The sequence below is a fragment of the Chenopodium quinoa genome, unplaced genomic scaffold (assembly GCF_001683475.1).
Source record: "Chenopodium quinoa cultivar QQ74 unplaced genomic scaffold, ASM168347v1, whole genome shotgun sequence".
NCBI lineage: Eukaryota > Viridiplantae > Streptophyta > Magnoliopsida > Caryophyllales > Amaranthaceae > Chenopodium > Chenopodium quinoa.
In genome coordinates, this window is record NW_018742329.1 from 2,851,771 (window position 1) to 2,877,465 (window position 25,695).

Consider the following 25,695-nt stretch of genomic DNA (forward strand, 5'->3'; position numbering starts at 1 on the left):
AACCCCTTGAACCCCCGTTGGATCCGCCACTGTATATCGTGCGTGTCAATAGGGACAATGAGTTTATTATCTTGAATGAAGACTATACTGTGGTTCAGAGAGGGAGTTATAAAGATGTACAGATACTGTATAACCTCAACCAGAAGCGGGAATGGTGTTTGAAACCTAGGATGAAATGAATAAGTTTTATCGTGGTTATGGCAGGCAAGAAGGGTTTGGTATTGTGTGTATAGGTGGTGGGAAGCCAGCCTTCAAAAATGCGGGAAAGGCAAATTCATATCGCATTTATGTATGGAAGTGCGAGTGCTATGGGAAGACAACATTCAGAAGGAGGGTTAATGGTAAGAGGGTTGTGGTTAAGGAAGAACCAGTGGTGAGGAAGAAGACTAAAAAATGCGATTGTCCAGTTATGATGCACGGGCAAGGTAATGATTGATGAAGGTGGTTGGATGATAAAAAAGGTTGTGAATGAGCATAATCATGTAGTGAGTCTTGAGATGTCCAAACACATAGCTGCGTATAGAAAGGAGAATATTACAAAGCACTTGGAGTATTGGATTGAAAATGATCATGGATCCGGCACTCCAATCGGGCAGATTTACAACAATATGGCAAGCCAAAAATATGGTGTTGGGAATATGGGATTCACTAAAAAAGATATGCGCAACTTGGTGAATAAAAAGAGGAGGTTGAAGTTATAAAATAGTGATGCCTCGGCTATGTTGGACTATTTTGATAGGATGAGTGCCGATAATCATTTTTTTTCATATGCACCGTTTTGATGAGAATAGGAGGTTGAAAGATATAATGTGGGTTGATGCTCGGAGTAGGGAGGCCTTTAACTATTTTGGGGATGTCGTATGTTTTGATTCGACGTACCTAACAAATCAGTACAAACTTCTTTTTTCGAATTTCGTAGGGGTTAATCACCACGGTCAGACTATCCTTCTTGGTTGTGCGTTGGTTTCTCATCAGAATGCGGAGCCCTTTGACTGGTTATTCAAGACTTGGATGTCATGCATGAGAGGTAAGACCCCGACAGCGATCATGACAGATTAATGTGCGGCGATGAGGAAGGCGTTTAGAGCTGTTTTCCCATGCCTCAAACACGCCATCGGTGGTGTATGTGGCATATTATGAAGAAGTTTGGGCTGAAACTTGGCGCTTTGTTTAACTATTAGGATGTGAAAGATGAGTTGTAAAATTTGACCTACAACAGCATTACCCCGGAGAAGTTTGTTGAGTCTTGGTGGGAAGTGGTGAAAAAGTTAAAGCTCGAAGAATATGACTGCTATGAATGGCTGGAAGGTCAGTATTTTGGAAGTATTGCAACTGATGTTCATTGTCCATGTTTTGCTGATTTATTCCTTATGTTTTGGCTCTTTTTTTTGTTCTGTATGTTCTGCCTGTAGGGAATTATAGGTACTACGCAGCGGAAAAACATGAATCATATTCATATAGTACCTAATCCCAAGATCTAATGCATAACACATAAAGAACATATAATCGTACCTTTGAAGCGTGATTCCACGTGCGATCGAGCAAGAACAATGGGAGATAAAGAACCTCAAGCGTGATTCCTCTACTTGGTCCACGGGCACAGATTAAGACCTCCAATAATGCTAGTTAGTTGCAATTGAACCCTTCAATTGACCTTCTATGGAGAAGAGCGAGCAACGAACCACCACAAACCACCACATGAGCCACCAATGATGGCCGGCCGTATAGACGAGGGGAGGAGAGAGATAGTCGTGATATAGTGAGAGGAATCAGGGTTTTGGGATTGGTTGCCTTGATGTCAAAATACACTGTGTATGAATTATGACTGCTTCACTGCAACCTTGGGCATAAATCTTATTTATAGATCCTATCTCTAAATAAGAGCCCATGTCAAAAGCCCAAAACCTAATTCTCATCTAACTATGCTAGCCCAATCCATTTCATGATTAGTTAATTGCTCATGAGGCCCATTAATGGGCCTCTTACTTGCTTAACCCAATACCCTTGTTGTGTGACCTCATATGATCCATTCTAGTAGGCTTTGGACTATTTGACTAGCCCAAAGATCATTGATCATAGTCTAGCAACAGATAATGACGACCCAAAAGAACGAACTTATTATCTCCATAATATTGATCCTTGATATATCTAGTAATTGCACTTATCGAAGACAGAACTCCTTCAATCTCCCACTTGTCTGAGACAAAAGCAAAATATTCAAATTCCTTAAGTCATTGTGTGTCGATTTGATAATATGATTGCATCTCATGTCATGATCATATTAATCTACAAATATTTTCTTGAAAACTGAGTTAGAATTACAAAACAAATGATTACTATGTAATCCATTTGAGCACGACCATGCATTTTCTGAATTCTCCCTCTTCAAGGGGCCAAGACACATTTCTAATTAAATAGGTAGAATTCTTCTTCCAAAACCACCCACTCTAACAATGTTGGCACTTTTAACTTAAGTGAAGTCCTTGCTATGAATAATCAAGGAAAAAAGAAACCATAGGAGGACCTTTACTCCTATTAGCATGAGTTATGACACTGCAGTTGACCGATTAAATGCAAAAGGTCTTATAACTCCTATTGGACCATCTGGGGACCCACCAGTCGAAAAGACGTCGGCTAACTGGAACCCTAATGCACATTGAAAGTATCACCAAGGTAGGGGCCATCTTACCGAGAACTGTTGGAAGCTTAAAGAAGTTATCCAAGACTTAATCAACAACAACAAGCTGTCGTTGCCCCCTGCCAGTAAAAAGCCAAGTATTGATAATGCGCCTCTCGCTCATTCCTTGGCTATCTCTGATGAGGAAAACGAGGTTGACCCCTCGTCTCTCATCAAACCTGTTAAAGAAATCCATGCCATCGAAGAAGAGGAGGAGATCTTTTTCGACGCCATAGATAATCTTCCGAAACCAGCAAGTAAAGTGGACATACAATCGCTTACACTATCTATGATCGAACCTCTCGAACCGAGACCATTCGAATCATTAAAAATGACAGATAGATATTACTGTTAGTATCATTAATCAGGGGGTCACACTATTGAAAACTGTTTTAAATTCAAGGATTTAATTCAGAAAATGATTGATGAAAAGAAACTAGTCCAAGTTCCACAAGAAGAGGATGCAAGTATTAATGGAGTTTGGGACAGTGATGAATAAGACGTCTACTTAAAAGACATGGTAGGACCTCCACCTTCGGTGTCATATGCCATGGATGACTTTTGGGTTGAAAAAGACTCATCAATAGACGTCCTCACGAGATCCGGGAGAATGCAACCTCCCGTTTCAACACAACCCATACCAACCACACAACAAGTTCCCATACCTATCATTGAAGATAATGATATCGTCAAACAGTTCAAGAAGACAAAAGTTGAAATGAACGTATGGAAACTTCTGGCAACATCCCAAGAACATAGGTTGGCTGTAATGAATGCCTTGGACAAGATAGGGATAGATTCTAACACCACTCTTGAGGGATTGGCTAACTTCCTCACGAGTGATCTACCTAGTCCCATCAATTTGATCACCTTTTCTGGGTGACAAACACTATAAGGCATTAAACCTCACAGTAGTTTTCAAGAGGATGATCGTCCCTATGACTCTTGTAGACAATGGATTAGCCATTAACGTCTGTCCACTTAGAATTGCGAGGATGTTAGGCATAAGGGATGAAGACCTAACCCCGTCAACACAAGGAATAAGAGCCTACGACAACACTCGTCGTCAAGCTCTTGGAAAAATTACCATGAATGTAACGGCGGGAGCGATAGAACACGCTACTACCTTCCAAGTAGTAGATATCAAGGCCTCATTCAATTTGCTGTTGGGACGCCCTTGGCTTCATGACCTAAAGGCCGTCCCCTCATCTCTCCACCAACAAGTAAAAGCCATAGTTGGGGGAATTCCTATCACCATCGATGCTTCACCTATGAGAATCAAGTCTATAGGAAACCCAATAATTAACGTGGAGCAAGATGAGGATGATGAAGATTTATGGGGATTTAACGAAGAGGTCTCCTTAATCCAGGAGGATGAAAGGACCCCTCTCGGCCACGACCCCCATTCTAACATGATCGTGAATACTATTCTCAAGAAACAAGGACATTTTCCTGGGATGACCCTAGGAAAGAAAAAGGGAATAGCAAAACCGCTGGAGTCAACTGGCCTCCCTAAATTAGATACTTTCAGACTTGGTTTCGAACCAAATCGGAAAGCTCTTAAGCGAGCCAAGGAAAAATCAAAGGCACGTAAGGACGCTTGCACTCAAAATAAAGCAATCCCAATGGATCAGTACCCTCCCACCCTCAATGGTCAATTCATAAAAGAAGGAGAGGACTATCCATGCCACGAATTTCCCGAGCCATTTGTCGTAAACGACATAAGGAAACCGGGATTTGAAATTTTCTTGGATTGCTATTTCACAGATGAAATCCCAACTCCTGTCCATAAGGAGAAAGCACCCCCATGCTTTGACTTTAACGTCATGAGACTATTATTTGGGCGAGAAAAGGATGAGCCGACATACAAAGAGGATAACTCCTCGCTCATTCAAACAGTCCTACAAAGTGAAAACTTCGATCCTTCGAAGATAATCACTTCGGCGGAAGGATCACTACAAGGGTGGCGCAAGACCGTCAAGGTGACGACTCCAAGTGGAAGAAAGATATCCATCACAATAGGGAAAGGACTGATGTTTGAAGAGTCGTCTGAGTCAGAGTCAGAGTCTTTCCCTATAGAGTCATCTAGGTCTTTAGTAGTAGCACCTTCCCCTTCTATCATTTCTCCTAGAATAGTTAGTGATCATGGATCAAGTCCCCTGAGGACATATCACTCTTTGATGTAATGATCTCAGAGTATAATAATATAACTTCTTCTCCTTACTTCTTGCGTTCTTCTCTAACCCAAGATGACGAGCATTGCTTAACTAATAATGAAAAAGACAAAGAACTTATTAAAGCAATGGAAACACTTGAAAAGAAAACACCGGTATTTGAAGAAACTGAGACGGTTGATATCTCAAATGATTCAACCAATAAAAGAGAAGTTAAAATCGGACTAACACTTAATGAACAAGAAAGAACCGATTTAATTAACTTACTTAAAGAATTTATCGATGTATTTTATTAGTCATACAAAGATATGCCAGACATTAATAGAGAAATAGCTCAACACACTATACCACTAATTCCGGGAATGAAACCTGTAAAACAAAAGTTATGTCGAATGAAACCCGACGTAGCTCTTAAAATAAAAGAAGAAGTTCAAAAACAAATAACTGCAGGTTTCATCAAGGTATCAAAATACCCCGAATGGGTCGCCAACATCGTCCCAGTTCCGAAAAAAGACGGAAGGGTAAGAATGTGTGTCGACTATCGAGATCTAAATAAGGCAAGTCCAAAGGACGACTTCCCTTTACCACACATCGATATTCTGGTAGATAACACAACAAATCACGCACTTCTTTCATTCTTGGATGGATACCCAGTTTATAATCAGATTCTCATAAGAAGACATGGAGAAAACAACCTTCATAACACCATGGGGCACTTACTGCTATACGGTAATGCCATTCGAGTTGAAAAACGCGGGTGCCACTTACCAATGTGCAGCGACTGCCTTACTCCATGACATGATGCACAAAGAAGTCGAAGTATATGTGGACGACATGATTGTAAAATCAAAAGACCGTCCAAGCCATCAAGTAGCCTTAAGAAAATTTTTCGAAAGGCTAAGAAAATACAATATGAGGTTGAACCCATCTAAGTGTGCTTTTGGAGTCACCTCAGGCAAGCTTTTAGGTTATGTCATAAGCTCTAGAGGAATAGAGATAGACCCAACCAAAGTCAAAGCAATCATGTCAATGCCACCGCCCAAAACCGAGAAGCAGATTCGAGGATTCATTGGTCGGTTGCAATACATAAGTAGGTTCATATCAAAATTGACAACGATATGTGAACCAATCTTTAAAAAGCTTAATAAAAATGTACTAGTAATATGGGATGACGAGTGTCAAAAGCCTTTGAAAAGATCAAAGCCTATCTCGCAAATCCTCCCGTATTAGCACCAGCACTTCCAGGAATACCTCTTAGGTTGTACTTAACAGTTACCAAAGAGACAATGGGAGCTATGCTAGCACAAGAAGTAGAAGGCAAAGAAAACGCAATCTACTATCTAAGCAAGAAAATGCTCGAATATGAAGCACGTTATACACCACTTGAGAAATTGTGCCTCGCCTTGGTGTGGGCCACAACCAAGTTAAGACATTACATGCTAGTGCATACAGTCTTCGTAGTCTCCCGATTAGATCCACTTAAGTATCTATTCGAGAAATCTACACTCAATGGACGCATATCGATATGGATAGTCAATTTAGCCCAGTTTGATGTAAGGTTTATGCAGCAAAAAGCTATCAAAGGATCTGTGGTATCAGACTTTCTAGCAGACTTTCCAATAGAAGACTCGACGCCAATACACGACAATGAGTTTCCAGACGACGACTTAATGGTCACTGAAGACGATACTTGGACCTTATACTTCGACAGAGGCTCAAACCAAAAAGGATGTGGCGTTGGAGTATTGCTAGTATCACCTAAAGAAGAGCATTTTCCAATCTCCATAAAGCTTGATTTCGACGTTACCAACAACGCTTCTGAGTACGAAGCATGCGTGGTAGGCCTTGAAACAGCTTTAGCATTGGGAGTAAAAAAATTACGGATATTCGGAGACTCTTCATTGATCATCAATCAAATCTCCAAAAGGTGGAAAGTAAAGAGCGAAAGTCTAGCCCCTTACCAAACATATCTAGAAACTCTTAATAATCAGTTAGAGAAGGTAGAATACACATATCTACCTAGAGAAGAAAATCAATTTGCTGATGCCTTGGCAAGACTAGCCTCAATGGTTAGGATTCCTATGGAAATCTAGCAAATGCCTCTAACTATAGAAAAATGGCACAAACCAGCATATATTCAAGCTATAGAAGATGATGAAGTAGTCCAAGACGAATAAGAAGAAGAAGAAGAAGAACCGTGGTACACGGATATACTCAACTACGTCACCAAAGGAGAATACCCTCCCCATGCTGACAAAAGAGCAAAACGAGCATTAAGACTCTTGGCTTCCCAATATGTACTCATAGACAACGAGTTACATAAAAGGGTACCTAAGAGTCGAGCTCTATTATGTGTAGGAAAAAAGGATGCCCAAAGAGCAATGAGAATAGTCCACGAAGGAATCTGTGGCACTCACATAAATAGCAAAATGTTAGTCCAAAAGATAATGCGAGAAGGATATTATTGGACTACAATGAATAGGGATTGCCATCAATATGTGAAAAGATGCCCTAAATGCCAAATCTATGCCAATTTACAACATGTTCCTCCATCCTTGCTCTACACCTACACGCCGCCATGGCCGTTCTCTACATGGGGAATTGACATCATCGGCAAAATCACTCTCCCAGGAACAGGAGGCCACGAATATATCCTAGTGGCAATTGATTACTTCAAAAAGTAGGTCGAAGCGCAATAATACGCTAAACTCACTATAAAACATGTAGCACTCTTTATCGAAAGAAATATTATTTGTTGATACGAAGTCCCACATGAAATGATAAGTGACAATGTAACTCACTTTCAAGCCGAATGTGAAGAATTGCTACAAAAATATGGAATTCAACATCATCATTCTTCCCCTTATAGGCCTCAAGCAAATGGATCAGTCGAGGCAACCAATAAAAATCTAAAGACTATCATCGAGAAAATGACGGAAAATTATAAGGATTGGCCTGACAAACTTCACTTTGCATTGTGGGGTTATCGCACGTCAATTCGCACATAAACAGGAAATACATTATTTTCCTTGGTTTATGGAATGGATGCCGTACAACCTGTCGAACTAGAGATTCCATCTTTAAGGATCGCGTTAGAGAGTAAACTCGATGCAGTTGAATGGACTAGGGAAAGATACGAAGAGCTAATCCTACTCGATGAAAAACGACTAGAAGCTCTACATCACACTCAGTGTTACCAAACTCGTATGGCTAGGCATTTTAATAAGAAGGTCAAGACAAGAAACATCAAATTAGGAGACTTGGTGTTAAAAGCATTAAGGAAAAATATTTTAGATCCAAGGGGAAAATTTAGACCTAACTGGTCCGGACCCTACATTGTCAAAACAATCCTGTCAGGAGGTGCAGCAAAATTAACTGACATGGATGGTAATGAATTCTCAAACATGACAAATCATGACCAACTTAAAAAATACTACCCATAATTACTTGAGTAGGGTACTCAAGAGAGCTACGTTTGGTCTGATTCCTTAAGAAAGGATACGTAGGCAACCTTTTAGGGGTGCGACCACTTTATTTTTTAAAAATCTCGCACCCAGTATAAAAAATTCGACAGAAGATCGACGGAACATCGGCGTCACTGAAAAAATTCTGGCGCCAACCGATGAACGTCAGCGCCAGACGATGGCAACCGTCGCCCGACGCTAGACTGCCGCAGCCGGCGCCAGTCGCAGATATTTGGCGTTAATTTACAGTTAAGTTTCTGGGAATATTTCGGTGTTTTTCAGAAAATTTTCGACTTCCGTACTCGAAAAAATTTCTGGAAAATTAATTCTTCGGTTTTCATTGCTTTAATAAAATAAATTTAAAGTAAATAATTTAATTAAAAAGCTAGAATTTCATTAATAAAATAAATTACATTATTGATGGAATTTAAATAAAGCTTTAAATAAAAAAATAAACTAAGTCCAATAATTGGAAATTAAGCAATGCTCTTAATCTTCTTTCTCTTTCTTAGCCATTTTCCAATTTTTGTATGCTTCTTCTTCCTCATCCATAACCTTAGCTAGTAGACATCCTTTAGAGGACCTACATTCAATCTTGGAGTAGATAGTTTCCCCCTCAGCTAGGACCCCATGCTTCTTTTCTACCCAAGCTTTCTTTTCTGTGGTGTCAGCTTTCCTTTTCCCTTTATCTTTTGCAGTGCTCTTCTTCTTAGGCATTATAGGTGTCTTGAATTTGATCCTTTCACCTAGGCGTTCCTTAGCAGGAATCACCTTGTCACCTAGACGACTCTTCACATCAGTCTTACTCTGATTTTTCTTCACATCCTTTGAGGGTTTCTTTAGAAGCCACTTTTTCACATCATTGGGTAAGGAAGGAGGAATCTTTTGGGTAATTACTTCCCATAAAGATCTAGCGAGCTACGCTCGGTTTAATAAAATGTCGCATCTTATGCATCCTTGACATTTTATCTCTTTTGCCACGACATCTAAGGACTCCTTACTGATATCGTTGAGCTTAACCAAGACAACTTGTATACCTAGTATACCTTACGTTCCTTGGGAAGTAGTGATGCCTCGCTTTGGCGTAGCCCATCACATACGCGCATTAGTTCGGTAAGTGTTGTTCTTGGAACGACAAATTTTAGCTCAATATTATTAAGGGACCTAGGGTTTCTATGTTGGTATGATTTAAGTGAACTTAACTAATCGTTGCAACATATTAAATCCTAGACATGCATCTAACATTCATATATAACAATTATATATATAAAGCATACAATAGATGCATTTGGCAACTAGTATGACCCCTTGAAATCTTCAATTTCCATGGGTCTTCATCTTGGCTCGTCTTCATCGAAACGCCGTCTTGAGACATCTTGGCCAAAATATAATAAGCTAGCTAGTACAACTAAGATTAATCTAATAGTAAAAAAATACTTAACGGTTCGCATACTGTATTTAGATTTACAAAAATACATAACGGAATGCAGTCCGTATTTTCTATCCTAGTCGGGCCCCACTAGTTGCCATTTTCAATAACCTGTTTTGAAAACAATCTTCCATTCACCCATTCACTATTCACTACACGAAAAGAGCAAATTGGCAACGGTTCAAACCCCCCCAAAGGCAACGGTTTTGAACCGTTGCGTATTTGAGGGTTGCCAAATCCCAAAATAATTGGCAACGGTTCAAAACTGTTGCCAACTCAAGCAATTGGCAACGGTTAACCGCTGCCAATTACTTGAGTTGGCAACGGTTAACCGCTGCCAATTGCTTGAGTTGGCAACGGTTAACCGTTGCCAACTACAATGGCGCTTTTTTAAAAAAAAAAAAATAATTTGGCAACGGTTAACCGTTGCCATTGACCTGTATTTTTTTTTTTTTTGGCTGCAATAATAATATGTACATGTTAAATAATAATAATTATTATTATAATATTTAATATTAATAATAAGAATTATTATTATAATAGTAACAATAATTAGTATTATTAATAACAAAACATAAATAATAATAACAATCGCAAGAGATGATATTAATTAGAAAAATGTGTCATGTTACCTACAAACAATTTTAATTAGTTATAATAATATATAGTACATAATTAGTAAGCTAAGGCTAGGATTGATGAAGTAGCTAGCTAGTAAACGATATTTACAAATTAAATGTGATGTAGGTCGCCAACATCTCTCGAATTACATGGAGTTCCTCGCTCGTGTATGGCTGTCCCGTTTGCCCCTTGCAAAACTTAGAATACACAAAACGTGAGTTAGTAGAAGTGAATTAATAATAATTGGGGTTAGTTAGTAGGAATGACCCGAACAAAACTTGGAAGGGGTTTAAATGGCTTGTCTTTAGTTGCTAAAATTTACCGTGATTCCTACATAAGTGAGTTAGTGTATATTCTCACCTTCCTCTTCTTCTTTTTACTTTGAATAAGCCCTTCTTTTTCCTTTTTAGCCTTTGTTTTGCTCGGGACGAGCAAAAGTCTAGTTTAGGGGAATTTGATGAGTGTCATTTATGGCACTCATAGGGTAGTCTTTTAGGATGATTTCATATCTTTCTCATGCTTTCTTCTCTTATTTTTGGTCCTTTTTCCTTTAGTTCCTCTCTTTCCTTCTTTCTTTGTGTTTTTGGTGTTTTCCTTTTATTTTGCCCTTTTTCACTTTTATTCCTTTCCTTTGTTTGCTCTTGTAGGTACCTAGGAGTTTCTTTACAAAGGGATCAAGATGAGCTATATTGACTAAGCAAGGAGGAAGTAATCTGCTTTGAGAGGGCGTAAGCCTTTGCCAGGTTGCCACGGGCACGGGTTGTGTTGCACCAAAACAGCAAAATCGACTAGGAACTCCTCGCGGTTGCCTCAAGGGCTCCCCGCGGGCATGGGTATATTGGAGAGAGCGCTCCAGAATAGAGAAACCGCGGCCCACTGATTACTCTTAGGAAGCAGGGGATTCGTCGCGCCCTTGCCGCGGGCGCGGGTGTTGCCCAGAGTTTGTTATGGGTTCCGTACCCGTTTCCCTACGGGCGCGAGGAACCTGTTTTCCTTCTTTGCTTATAAATACACTTGTAATTCCTTTTTAAAAACTAACTTTTAGATAATTTTCATTAGCTTAGTTTCAGAGAGAGAAGTTAGAGAGAAGTTCTTGGATTTGGATTTGGATTTCAACATTGGTTCAATATCCATTTGTTAAAGAAGGAGGTGAAGCCTTCGTTCTCCTTCTGCTTGAGGATTTCAAGCTCCTTATGGTCGGTCTCAACTTGGATGTTGCATTTGTATCTATCAACGAAAGCGTTTGCTGTGGACCCCCAGGTGGAGGTTTTTTCTTTCTCGAGAGAAAAGAACCATAGCTGGCAAACGGTCTCGAGAGATAGTGAGAACAGAGGGGGGAAAACCTTCTTATCGATACCCTTAATACTCATTATTGTTTCGAAGGCTCTTAAATGAAAATAAGGGTTATCAGTTGCTTTGAATTTCGGGATGTCGTTGGCATTGAACTTCTGCGGAAGAAGATCTTTGTCCAACGAGACCCCTAGTGAACTAATCCCTTCAAACTTGTAGTCGCTAGATAGCTTGCTTAGACTCTCTTGCATGAGGTCCACCTGTAGTTGTTTCACGGGATCAATGATCTTAAGTGTTAGGAGCTTTAGTGCTTCAGTCACGGTAACCAGTTGGTTCCTGAGCTCATTGACTTCTTCTTGTGTTTCCATTACTGTCCTAGCTTTCCTCTTACGAGCAATGGGTTTGACGAAAAGTTGGACTTGTACGAAAAAATTGTCTTTGATTAACCGCTCTTCCTTTCTTGACCACGTGCTGTAATTTAAACCATTTTGTGTTTTAATTACTTGACTCAAATCGACCTTAACTTTACGGTTTTAAAGAGGAAAAATAAAAAAAGTAGGTACATATTTTAGCCAAAAATAATGTATATATTTTTTAAGAACCAAGTATGGTATTTAAATTGGAGGATTAATATCCGACTTACCCCCCTAAAAAAATGACGGAAAAAACGCACATAAAAGACTATTAGACATGGTCAAAGCATGTGTATTGGTGTGTGCGTTGAGTGTAAGTGACATGCTTGGACTCTTGTGTAAGACCATGGGACTTGGTGCCTAGACTTAAATAATGACTTAACAAAGGTGTTATTGACAGTAAAATTTAACCGAATTATTTAGTAAATTGGTTAATTAGACACAAAGTGATGACTCGATCAATAACCCGAACTGTCGTCAAAACGACAGGACTGGCGCCTATCTTTGCAGTGTAGCGTCAGACGACAGAGCTGTCACCAGGCGCCACACTCCACAGAGTGGCGCTACAGTTCAAACTTTGGCGCCATTGCTGGAGCTTCGATCTGAGATTGTTTTCGGTGTTACTAATTAATAGGGGTATGCCTAAAGTCGTACTAGGTCAATTCTGGTTAAAATATTAGACTTTATTCACTCAAATTAATTAATTAATTAATTAATTAATTAATTAATTAATTAATTAATTAATTAATTAGGCAAAGTTCTTTTAGCCATTAATTCATTTAATCTTAACACAAGTCAAACAAACGGTTAAGAAAACATATATCATATGCACAACAAATAAGTGCACAATTAGTCAAATAAGCACAATATGATGCAATGAGTTTGCAACCTAACCATGGCTCTAGTTCTCTAAAGTTCGGGATATGGGTTAGTCAATAGAAGGTCCATGGTTAATTATCCCGATGCACCGCGCGGAAGCCTAACCGTGAAGGGTTGGCGCGAGTGGATGGGACACCTCGAGTTTAGAAAAAACTCGCTTCAATGGTTTGGTGAATTCAACAATCTCGGATGTACCCTTTGTTGCTCAGAGCGTTCAATCAGGTAGATGGAGCATGAATTCCCAGGGGGTTATGTCCATATGTAGAACACATATGGGTTTTAGAAAAGTGAGAAAAACTCAATCAGGAAGTAGGATCGAGCGAACAATGCTAAAAACTAGTCGAAATTAGAATGCATATTTCTGGCTCGGTATTGGAAGAATTTGGCGCCAGCAAGCAGAGATTGGCGCCGGTTTTTGGCTGTAGCGCCTGGCAACAGAGTTGTCGTCTGGCGCTACAGTCAAAATTCTGGCACTAATATTATGTTCGCTGACGCTAATTCCTACATGCCTCAGCAGCTTTCTGTGCTCGATAAAATTTTCCAATTTCGCGCAGTGTTATTTCGGTCTTAGTTGTGAAAGATATTCCTCAAATTTCCTACGTGTAAAATCCTATGTTTTAACTCATTACGGATGGTCTTTCCAATGAGATCTTTTTTTTGTGCATATGACAATCATGTTAATCAAAATTACGCACATGAAATACTTAGAACATTTCGAGTCTCATCCACTCATTCTAAATCATTGCCGAAATAAATTTCAGGAATTAAAATAGAAATCCTCCCCAGCGGAGTCGCCAAAAACTGTAGGGAATATTTCAAGTGTTAATCCCTAGCTTGAACCCCACGGTGATCGTACACTAAAGTACGGTGGCGTCCAAAGGGAAAGAAGATAGAGCAAAAGAGTTGCCAACAAGTTTTTTTAGGAACTTGTAAACCGTTCACGAGGTGAAGGTTACACCCCTTAACGATCCAAGAGATCGTCAACTCCATAAGGTCTTGAACCAAATAGGGTAGGGGATGAAGGTACAAATCCAACCTAAAAGAGATTGAACCTGCCCTAATAATAGGCCTCTACTTTATTCTGATCGTATTCATGTGCGCTTTCTGACTAACATGCAATCATTAGGATTACCCTAAACCTGTTTATCTATGTTGGTTGAATTTAATGCACAAATCAACTATTATTGGCGATCACTTGAATTATAATCATATTAACCCTAACAAGATTATTAATTATCTTATTAAGTGTGATTACAAGTACAAATTCCCTTTAAACATGCATAAAAGGTGTGATCAAGCAATAACAATAAGAATCAAGCAACATAATAATAATTCAAAATAATAATCATAATAATCATGTTAAAGCATAATAAGAGCAAGATCCTAAGCATGATACTAACAAGATTAATAACAAACCCTAGCATGTCACTAAACAATAAAAATCGTAGCTTTAGCCCTAACATGATACTAACATGAATATTAGGAAAGAAAATAGGAAGCATCATAACAATCATACTTGATTTAAGGAACTTATTCTTTACCCTAAACATGATACTAGGAAGCAATAAAACATCATAACATGATACTAGGAATCAAAATAACAATCTAAGTATGATTCCTATATCATAATATCAATTAAACCATTAAAGTACTTACTTGGATGCTTCGTACCTCTTTCTAATAACAAAATACACACGTTAGTAACTTCAAGGAAAATAATAAACAACAATTAAATTAAATAATTGAAAGAGAGAATTGGGACAAAACCTTTCACGTCTAGGGCGAAGGCAACTTCGAATATGGCTAGGTGTTTCTAAGTCTTGCGAATGCGGAATTTTTATATTTGTGAAAAGGCTAGTTCGTTTAGAAAAGAGAGAGAGAGAGATTAATCAAGAGAATCTTGATGAGAGTTGGTGAATGAAAACAGAGCTTTTAGAAAGCTATTTATAAAGAAAACCAACCAAAAAGATAAAAAAATCAAAACAGAGTTCTGACGTGTAAAACCAAGATTAGCGCCAGACGCTGACATTAGCGCCAGACGCCAAGCTTAGCGTCAGGCGCTAATGCTGGCGTTTGGCGCTGACTAAGAAATCGACGCGTTTTCTTAAAATCAAATAGAAATTGCCGTACAGGAGGATAAAATTGTATCTTCCTCAAAAACGTTCTTTTATTCTGATTAAAACTCTAAAAGTCAACAAAAGTCAATTTATCAATGCTAATTAGATTAGGAATGAAAAGAACCTTCTAGAAGAATCTAGAAGACTAAAACCATTCCTAATTGCATTAGGAATGATAAATCCATATTAGGCCCTCCTCTAGATCATTGGACCGCACATAAGGCTCAAACCGGGCCCAGTTCAGTAAATTGGCCATAACTTCCTCAATATTCATCGGAATTGGGCTTATAATATATCGTCGGAAAGGTCTTTTCTAGCCCCATCTAACTACACTATTATTGGACCCATATCATGAACCAAACAAATTATATTGGCTGTTTTATTAAAATAGGTTTTCAAAAAAGAGAGAAGAGAAAAGAAATTAAAACTATCCGCAACACTAAACTTTTCACACTTTCGCTTCATTCGATTATGATTCAACGTGAATGGTACTCATTACTGGGTTTTGTTTTGGGGAGACACAAATGGGTGTCTATAGTACTGTGTTTTTTTGCTGGGAAAGGGGTTGTACATCAAAAGGGTATTCCAATCTAGTAATCCTCCGTAAAATGTGTTTCTCATGATCTCAGGTTGTTATGCCTAGTTAGCAAGAATGTGAGAGTTCTTGACAGCTCAGCTTAGATTTATTACATTATTGCTTTATTATTTCCTCTATAATAAATAACACACCTGTAATCTATTTTAGTTAGATATTCTGATTCAAAAAAATTGATCCCTAATTTTCTCTGTTTTAATTAGTTCATCTTCTTCCTCTTGTTTTTCTCTGATATTCAGCTTCTTATCAATTTCCTATGTTTATTAAAATGATTGTGCTGTAACTTCATTTGATCTATCCAATATGAGGTACTAAAACTTGAAAGAATTGAGTGTTTTGACCTGAATCCTTTATTTGATAAAAGTTCCAAAGTTGATTGAAATGGAATCTAAGCCCCTTGTTTAGATTTAAATTTCCCTTAGTTTGTATAGATGTGTGTCATATCTAGATCTTTATACGATGTATAACCTATTCTTAAAATTTCTAAGGTCTAATTTACACCAAGACTACAATATCAAGTAATAAAAAAAATGCTCAAATCCCTTTAAGTTGGAGAATGGGTTACTATGCCCAGCTTACAAAGTATATAAAAAAAAGTTGTTTAGTTTAGTTTAGCTTATTATCTATTGCGCGTAAAATATCTGCTTCTTTTGTCATGTTTATTTATTTTTTTTCACGTACTACCGATTCATTTCTTTTTATTTGCAACATTTATTATAAAAGGAAAATCACATTATTAGATGCATGCAACAAATTTTATTTTTCAAATGTCATTTATCTCTATCTCTTTCCTCATCACATAAATTCTTACTAGACTCTCACCTTTTAAAACTTACAAACACTCTTTGCCCCAATATAACCACCTATTTGGCTATTTCATTCACAAATGATATCAAATATGCATTATTTATTATTTAAGCTAGTGTTTTGCTTATATAAATTTTTTGGGAAAAGCTACAAAACTTACTAATCTACTTAGAACATATTATGTTTATCTTGTGGTGTATTTTATCACAAATTCTTATATTTCCTAGTCACATGGTGTGGCCACTATACACAATCACATATTATGTTTATCTTATGGTGTATTTTATCACAAATTCTTATATGTGACTAGACACATGGTGTGACCACTATACATAATCACATATAAGACAATTAATTAAGTAATAGAGGGTCACGGTGGTGAGCAAATAGGGTTACCTTAACATTATTACGATCATATCGCAATACTTTGAATGTGTTGCCAAGTATATGTCTTGACTTAAATTTTCACAATTAAAATCGTATTGTAATGTAATCATTATCTTGTCAAGTTGATACTGAACTTCATACTGAACATTTTTGAACTTTTCAAAATTTTCATACTTATGCTTCAACTAAGCACAAGTAGTGATCGTAGCACAAATGAAGTTTCATTGTCCGTCTCTAGCCTTTGAACTTTTGGTTTTCTTATATCGATATGTATTCGACCTTAAGTTCACATCATCATTTCTGTAAATGGTGACTTTTCAAAATTTCAAATTAGAATGATAATTACATATATCAATGGATTCATAATCTAATGATATTGAAAGTCCATCCCTTTGGATCTTTCGCATGCAATGTTCATTTTTGTTCGAATTAGAGACAATTCATATATAGAAATGGTTTAATTATTTCTATCATATAGAACTTTGAACCTATTTAGCCATCTCAAAACACATTATGACTCAATGAAGCATATAATAACATTTATTCCACGTTTTTAAATCTTCGATGCTTAGTCATTACTAACATTGAATGGTGTTTTGATAATGGAAAGAATGAATAACATTTATTTAATTCTACCCAATAACAAGGTAAGGTGAAATATAGGTTCTACTTGTAAAGTTGCAACTTTTGCTTCCAGACTCGTAGATTCTACTTGTGAAGTAGCAACATTTGCTTCTAAACTTGTAGATTTATTTCTCCTTTAGCCATACTTCTTCATTTAGTTCAACCTCATTCTCAATAAGAGAGAACTAAACAAGACATCATATGTCCAAGAAGTAGTAATGTGCTAAATCAATTTCTATAATATACTTCTTAAGTTGGAACATTTTCCATTCTTTTACCTTCCAACTATATGAGGTAGTTTCTAATCAATTGGAATTGGTCCATTTAATTAGAAACATTTGTCGTTCATAACAACTTTTAGCATATAAGTAGTTCTAGGTTTGAGAAGTAGCAACTTGCATTGTTTGCATTTCTTGGCCTATAACTTCTTAATGCAATCCTCATTTATTCCTAAACCTTTCCCATTTGAGCCACTCAAAACATTTCTCTAGGTTCAAAATGATGCTTTGCTTAACTACTTTAAGCACTTTTCATGATTTTGCTAAGTCTATTCAATCATTATTCATAATAGAGTTTAATCAACTATTTAACTCTTAAATAAAGTAGATGAAGTGTAGCGTCATTTGATTAACTTTTGATCATATAAATTTCCAATCACTTTCTTATATTCAATCATATTGAAGATAAGAGATTTTATTGGACTTCTATACTTGTCTTTTAGAGGGTTTGTACCTCCCATCTCATTATATCCCTTGAAACGCTTTTCAAAATGAAGATGTGTTAGCATTTTACTCAAACGTTTTGAATAAAACTAACCTATCTCATTATATCCCTTGAAACGCTTTTCAAAATGAAGATGTGTTGGCATTTTACTCAAACGTTTTGAATAAAACTAACCTTAGACATTTGACATGAGTTTTTAAAACTTGCCTTTTAGAACCATCTTAGCAAAATTGAAATATAGGTTTATGGATTACCTTTTAACTTGTGAGAACGTTTCTCAACTTTATTTTCAATCAAGGAGATTATATATAATAATAAAATTAGAACGACATATTACTTATAAGTAAACGCAAAATTCAATTATGTTTAATAAAATTTAAAGTACCATAAGCGAATTAATTTTGGAAACTTTAAAACATTTATTCAATTTTAATTGATCCCTATTGAATAAAATGATTCCAAGATCCTTTATTTGTGCAATAATTGACCGGACTTTAGCCCTACCATCAACCATTACATTTTCAAGGTGAGTAAATTCTTTACTGATTACAACTCTTTGTAATTCTTGGTTGAATAATTAACCATCACATGTTTAATTATTACCCTTAGCTTCAAGGTTCTAAACTCTTTGGGTAACCTTGTTGAGTATAACCAATCAAAAGTGTAAAATTTGTTTTACCCCCACTCCCCTAAGATATAATATGACACCCAGCTTTAGCATGACCCATCATAAAATCGAAGGTTTCATCGGGTTTTTGATTGGAAAAGCTACCTCAATATTACTGGGACCTAGATTTATTATGTTGTGATTATTTAGTGAACTCTAATGCATCATCACAAAACATCAATAAAATCTAACATGCATAATAAACTGAATGCATAAACAAGATATAGCATGGCCCCTAATCCTAAGAAAACTAATAAAGCAAAAGCTCCCACTTGAACCTTCATGGATCTTATCCACCTTGCTCCTTTGGGCCTTCACTTCACGGGCTTCTTGGATTAACTGCAACCTGTAATATTATTCTATTCTATCTACTTAAATAAAATAAAATAAATCACAAAAATACTTTATCGGTACGTAGACCGTACTAAGATTACAAAAATACATCACGATGCGCAGATCGTATTTAGCAATCTACTGGGCCATACTAGTCATTATATAGCAATAAATAATATCATATATTATAAAGTGCCACATAATAAATCATTCATCATGCTTTCCTAAACTACAACATCGAATGATCATAATTAAGGAAACATGGCATCTAAATATCTCATATTTTAATTAATGCAATTAGATAATATTATATATTATTCATGACCATCAATAAAACATCGTATATTTTAAATTAGTCATGAGATAGAATCAAATCTTATTTTAATCTTAAAAGATAAATCATATTTATCCTCAAAGATTATCCTAACAAATTTAGGAAATTCTATTCTAATTACTAGCCGATCACAAAATTTTAAATCAATTATATCCAAAAATAATTATGGGATAATCAAATTATTTAAATCAATTATTATCCTTTTGGAATATGCTCATAATATCCTAACAAATCTTATCCAAAATTAGCCACTTTAATTATGGATAATTACCAATTTAACAACTTTAAATATGGATAATATCAAATATAACAACTTTTGAAAGATTTGACTTTATCCTAAAATAAAAGATTTTATCCAAATAAAACCGAATTTATCTTTCAAAATAAAAGATCATATTTTCAAAATATTTTATCACATCCAAAATGTTTCGGGGTTTTTTTTCCCTCGGTAGAGTTACAACACTGAAACTGGATTCAAGTGAGGACGCCTGTACCTTCAAAGCAAACGGACCTCCGGATGGTTGGGGATCCGCCTCCGAAGATTAAGTCAGCAAACGTTCGGAAATAAAACGTGCGGAAGTAAAGTTATCTGCTTGGATTCCAAGCTCAGGTAAAGTGAGATAAGTGACGTATTGTCTCGTATTGCGTGTCAAAAATTCTCTCTTCTTGTCATAAATGACATAATGTCCCTATTTATAGGGTCCTTTTGAAAAGTGTGCCTTCCTAGGATCTGATGACCTAGTAATTAGGTCACGCCGTTTTGCGGCACCTCGGGATTTGGGCCTTAGAAGGCCGCCATCCCAGGGCCAATGCCTGAGTGACACGTGTCACTGTGCCCAAAGGATTTTGAAGCACTTTTTCTGTGACACGTATTGCCACCTGAATGGTCCCTGCTGGATCTGCAGTCCACGTAGGACAGAGAAGAGTCCACCCTCCACGTGTCATCATTCCAAAGGTCCAAATGGCACCTATACGGAGGCCACGTGGCACTTTCTGATTGGGCCACCTGGCCGGGTATAAAATACCCAAATCATTTGCCCCTCACAGGGGTCACGTGCATTGCACGTGACTCCTGTGACAGGTGTCAGTATCTGAGTGGTCAGATTCAAAAATTTACTGGAGGGAAAAAAATTAGGGTTTTACCCCCCTATAAATAGTAAGGTTTGACCCCCCCTCTTGGATTCACACCTTGGCGAATCTCTGGAGAATCTTGGACTTTTTGACTTTAAAGAATCTCAAAATTCCCTAAGCGTTTTTCAAGCATCCGACACTCGGCTACCAGTTCGACCGTTCTTTAGTCAACCAGGCGTCTTTCTCCCTTCTTCTAAAGGTAACGCCTGTATTTTCTTTATACTCTTCATTTTTTCTTTGTTTTCGAAAAAATGGCTCCCCAATTGCATGCGGCACGGCGTAGGATAGTGATCAGCCGGTCACCGGGGACGGCTGAATCTAGAACTAGCGGTGCCGAATGCTTGGCCAAAGACCCTGCTTTGCGAACTTCTCCGAATCCGACCGTTTCCGTGTCTGTGCAGGACACTATGGCCAGAATCAAAAGAACAGCAAGGCAGTGTAGCTCCGATGGAGTTTTCTACCATTCGGATGGGTCGACTGTTTTTTCAGACGGCTCAATAAGAGTGCCTCGAAGTGAGCTGTCGGAACACCCTGACAGCCCTTCCTATCTTCCTCCTACCCCCACTTATTACCATTCGCCCACATCTAGTGGAACTCCCAGTGATGGAATCCTGGGGGAGGCGGATGAAGAATATCAACCCGGGCCTTCTGGACAGGCGCCGGAAGAGAGTCTAGGGGAGGACCCCGCTGGCACCAGTCAACGGTCCCCTAGCTCTGATGAGAGCTCTGATGACGAGTCGGCCTCGTCGTCTTCTTCAGAGAATGCCTCCGTAACTTCAAAGGAGGCTAGATCAAACATAGATTCTATCAGAGAGTCCCTGGCAGTGGATAGGGGGGGAAAGCTGGACCGAGCCGAGTGCTTCCAGGCGCTTGGAGAGAGCCCCCTACTATCAGCATGTTCCGCCAGGCAGGCGGAGCGCCATGGCATCCGGCCTTGCCAATTTTAGGCGCAAGGTCGTCCTAGGCTATGGCTACACTTTGTCGGTCCCTAACGAGGGCGACACCATAACCTGGCCGAGCCTGGCCAGCTATCAAGACAAAGCATTCGACTGCTATGAAGCGGCCTTCCAGGCTGGCCTCCGCTTCCCTCTCCATCCGGCCGTGGAGAGGATCTTGGACGGATACCAACTGGGTATCTGGCAAGTTGTACCCAACTCCTGGATCAATATTCTGGGGTACGTTGCCGTCCGTGAGATGCTGCAGGTGGAGGCGAGCTTTGAAGCGTTCGCCCTCATGCACTATCTGAGCATGGCGCCTGCTAGGGGCAGTGAAGGCTGGTACACCTTGACCACTTGCAAGGGGTACATGATGGCTGTTGGCAAAGAGAACAAGTGGAAAGACTGGAGGACTAAGTTTTACATAGTCAAGTCTGCCGACAGCCGCCTGTACCAAAAGTATAACGGTGGAATAAGGATCCACCTCTCCTAGCAGGCAGGAGCGCATTGCCGCCTATTCCCAGGCAGGCAAAGGAGGAGATCATGGACGCGGGGTTGTTTACCGTGTCCGTGTGGACGAATGATGAGGGGGACAAGGAGGTCACCCCTCAATGCTATCTCCCTTTGTACAAGTGGTTTGAAGAAGGGACATTCTTATCCGCCTGTGGGCTAAGTTCTGAGATGCCGAGAGGTAGTCGGCCGTCTGTTTTATATGCAATTTACTTTTGCTTTTCAGTACTTGTTTAATGATGCTAATCACTTGTTCATTTTTGCAGACAAAGCAATGGAAAAGCCCTCGGCCACAAGGAAGCCGGCTGTATCTGCTGCTCGATACAGGTCGAATGTCCTAAACAGGGCAGAAGTAACCACTCACACCAAAGTGGACGAGCAGAAAACTGGCGGCACCTCCAAGGTAGAAAATTGTTATACTTTCATTTCTGACCAATATTAAATTTGCCCGAATGATTTCTAACTTGCGTTTATCTTGTGTTGATGTAGGGTGTGCCTTCCAAATCTCCTTCAAAACCATCCGACCCTAAAATCCAAAAGACTAGGGCGGGTGATGTGAGCGCATCCGGCAAGGGCGGCCGGAAGCACATTGCTCATAGGCCCAAGAAGGGCCTAGACGCCTCTTCTCTCGAAGCTGAAAAGGAGATCAGCAAACCGGATGCCCAGAGGGCATCGAAGGGTGGCTTTAAGCAACCCACCACTGCTGTCGGCTCAGCAGGAGAGAAGAGGAGCCTGGGGAGAGAGGAGGAGCAGAAGGACGACGGTAAAATCCATTCGCCTCTATTGTTCTTCCATTTAGATGTACTTGAGTTATTTTTCTAACTTTCTCTCCTTCTCAGTTCCTGTGCAGAGGCCGACTGTAGTCCAGATGGCCAAGTCCATGCTGAGGGCGGTTGATCCTGACGACAAGGCGTCTGTCAGAGGAGTCGGCACCCTTGACTTGGATGGCATCTTAGGGAACCTCTGCGAGGTATGAGTCTTAGCTCAAGCAAATTTTTTTATTTTTTTTGCTAAGTATTATTTCTTTTTCCTCCTGGTTTTAACCATTCGGCTCTTTTGCAGGCCATGCTGCGCGTCCAAGGGCTCAGGCAACCCCTCAAGGAGAAATCCAAAGAGGTAACAATCGCTAAAGCTCGAGCCGAGTCCGCCTTGGATCGGGCTCAATTTGATATTGCTCAGAATGAGTATCTAACGCTTGATATGATGTATTCACAGGCGGAAGCCAAGATGCAGGTGAAGAAGGACCTGGACTCGGCCCGCGTGCGCATCACTTCCCTTAAGAAAGAGATTACAACTCTTAAGGAGAAGCTCGAGCCTCTTCAAGATGTCAAAGAAGAGGCCGAGAGAGCCAAGCAAAAGGTGGGCCGCCTGGAGCAGCGCCTCAGCAACCAGGAGCATCAGCTGAAGTCCAAGTTTGAGTCCGTGGCTGATCAAGAGAGAGAAGCTCTTGTTAAGCAAATGATGATTGATTATGAAGCCATCATGCGGGACACTTGGGCGGCTGTACAGCCGGACTCGGACTATCAGATTTGGAAATCCAAATTTGACGAAGCCAGCAAAGCATTCGACGCTCGCCTTATTGAAGAGGCTGAGAATGCTGAGGCCGAGGAAAGTTCTGGGTCCGACTCTTCTGGGGAGTCGTCCTCTGGTGGCGAGGAGGAGGAGGATCAGGCGGAGGAGCAAGAGAGAAAGGATGAAGAGCAGCCGAAGGACGACAGGTCGGCTGCCACTGAAGAGGCTCTCCCCTGATCACTTAAGCTTTTATGCTTTTCTGCGGCCGAATGGCCATGTACTTTTCTTTTCCGGCCTGCGTGCCGAGTATTTGTATCTTTACCGACCAAGGGGTCGGGTAATTTGACAATCTTTCTGGCTTTGCCAGATGACAATCTTAACCAATCGTCAGGTGGCGATTGGTCTTTTTTAATTTGAATCATTCAGCCATTTGGCTGAAGTTATCCATATTCTGTCCTTTGAACTGCTTGAATTTTTATTTTTCATTGCATGTTTTTGGCTAAGTATTATAACCTGTATACCATGCAAATGTTCTTGCCCCTGGACGGATGTCGAGTGGTTTCGGTTTATTGGATTGATTGACTTAGAAATTTTTGATACTTAGAAGAGTATGCATGGTTTCTAAGTCAATCAATCACTATGGTGATTGCCCCAAACCACGCGGCAGACGTCCATCCAGAATTGGCAAACATAAGTGTTCATTCGGCCATTGGCTCGAACTAACTCAAATTTCCAACTTAGCTAATTTGCTAAGGGTAAACCTCCGCCTGTTCTGCTCCATAAGCAAAAACAAGCGCCTCCGGCCATAAGCCTCTTTGCGATAAAATGCTAAGTTTGTAACTTAACCAATTTTCTCTTAAAAATAATTGTCCGCCTGTCTTGCCCCATAGGCAAGGATCAGGCGTCATCCGGCCAATAGCCTCAATAAGTGCTAAGTAGTTAACTTAGCTTGTAAATATTCCGCCTGTTTTTCCCCTGAGCAATAACGGGCGCATCCGACTTTATGCCTCGCTTAGCCTCTACTTATGAAACAGTGACCATTTCTGAACTGCGCTAGATAGAAAATTCAGGTCTTTTAGATTTCACTTTCGATTAAAACAAACGACTGCGAATGCTGCCTTAGCATTCGGTAGGGCCGCTTGATATATTCGTAGAGCAATGTGCCACCCAAATGGGAGATGCTTCTCCTCGACGAATTCGCCCAAATGGACGTCGCCGGTTATCTGACTCATGTTGGAGCAGACGGTCATACTCATGTTGGAGCAGACTGTGACCATTCGGTCTCTTTTTGTTTATTAACACCGGCCATGGGCCTCATCATGATTTTATCTGGCCTTAGGCTTCTTAAATGGTTACGTAAATATTAGTCAAGTGTTGGTGTAAACTTGATGAATTTCGTAGGAACGACTGTTCTAAAACAATCGGTTCCTTCAGAATCATTGGAGTGTCTGCGGTTGAGACAAACGCTCTACAAACGTATTGGTCGTCTGTATTATATACAGGCGACACTAAGAGCTTAAATAAAAAGACAAGTTGGGAAATGAAGGCATATTCTCATTAACAATACGTGAGATTTACAAAATTGAGGTTTTTACATTCGTACTTAGAAGTAGTACTTTTTCAAGTTGTCTACATTCCAAGTTCTGGGCAGCTGCCTGCCGTCTGGGTCTTCTAGGCGGTAGGTGCCGTCTCTTACTTCCTCATAAATTCGGTAGGGGCCTTCCCAATTTGGGGTTAGCTTTCCCTGTTCGTTCGCCCTACCGATTGCCTCCATTTTCCGTAGCACAAAGTCCCCCACTTTGAGAGGACGCTTGTGTACTCTTTTGTTGTATGCCCGAGTCATTCTCAGACGGTATATCTAATGACGCAAGGCAGCATTTCCCCTGCGCTCTGGAAGTGAGTCCAATGCGAGGCGCATGGCCTCCCAATTCGCCTCTTCATCATACAACATGATTCGAAGGGTCGGCTCATAGTGCTCAATGGGCAGAACAGATTCTGCACCATACACCATTAGGAATGGGGTTTCTCCCGTTGCCCCTTTAGCAGTCGTTCTGATGGACCAAAGGACGTGTG

The 25,695-nt window shown here is 39.4% G+C and overlaps 1 protein-coding gene across 1 annotated transcript; it reads left to right on the plus strand.

Annotated features, from left to right (window-relative positions):
- Window positions 1-175: 175 nt before the first annotated feature.
- On the plus strand, window positions 176-23,859 carry LOC110689660. Its single transcript, XM_021866432.1, has 5 exons — window positions 176-425; window positions 22,377-22,513; window positions 22,600-22,873; window positions 22,950-23,080; window positions 23,173-23,859. Exons 1-5 carry the CDS (start codon window positions 176-178, stop codon window positions 23,857-23,859), a joined length of 1,479 nt encoding a protein of 492 aa, XP_021722124.1.
- Window positions 23,860-25,695: the final 1,836 nt, after the last annotated feature.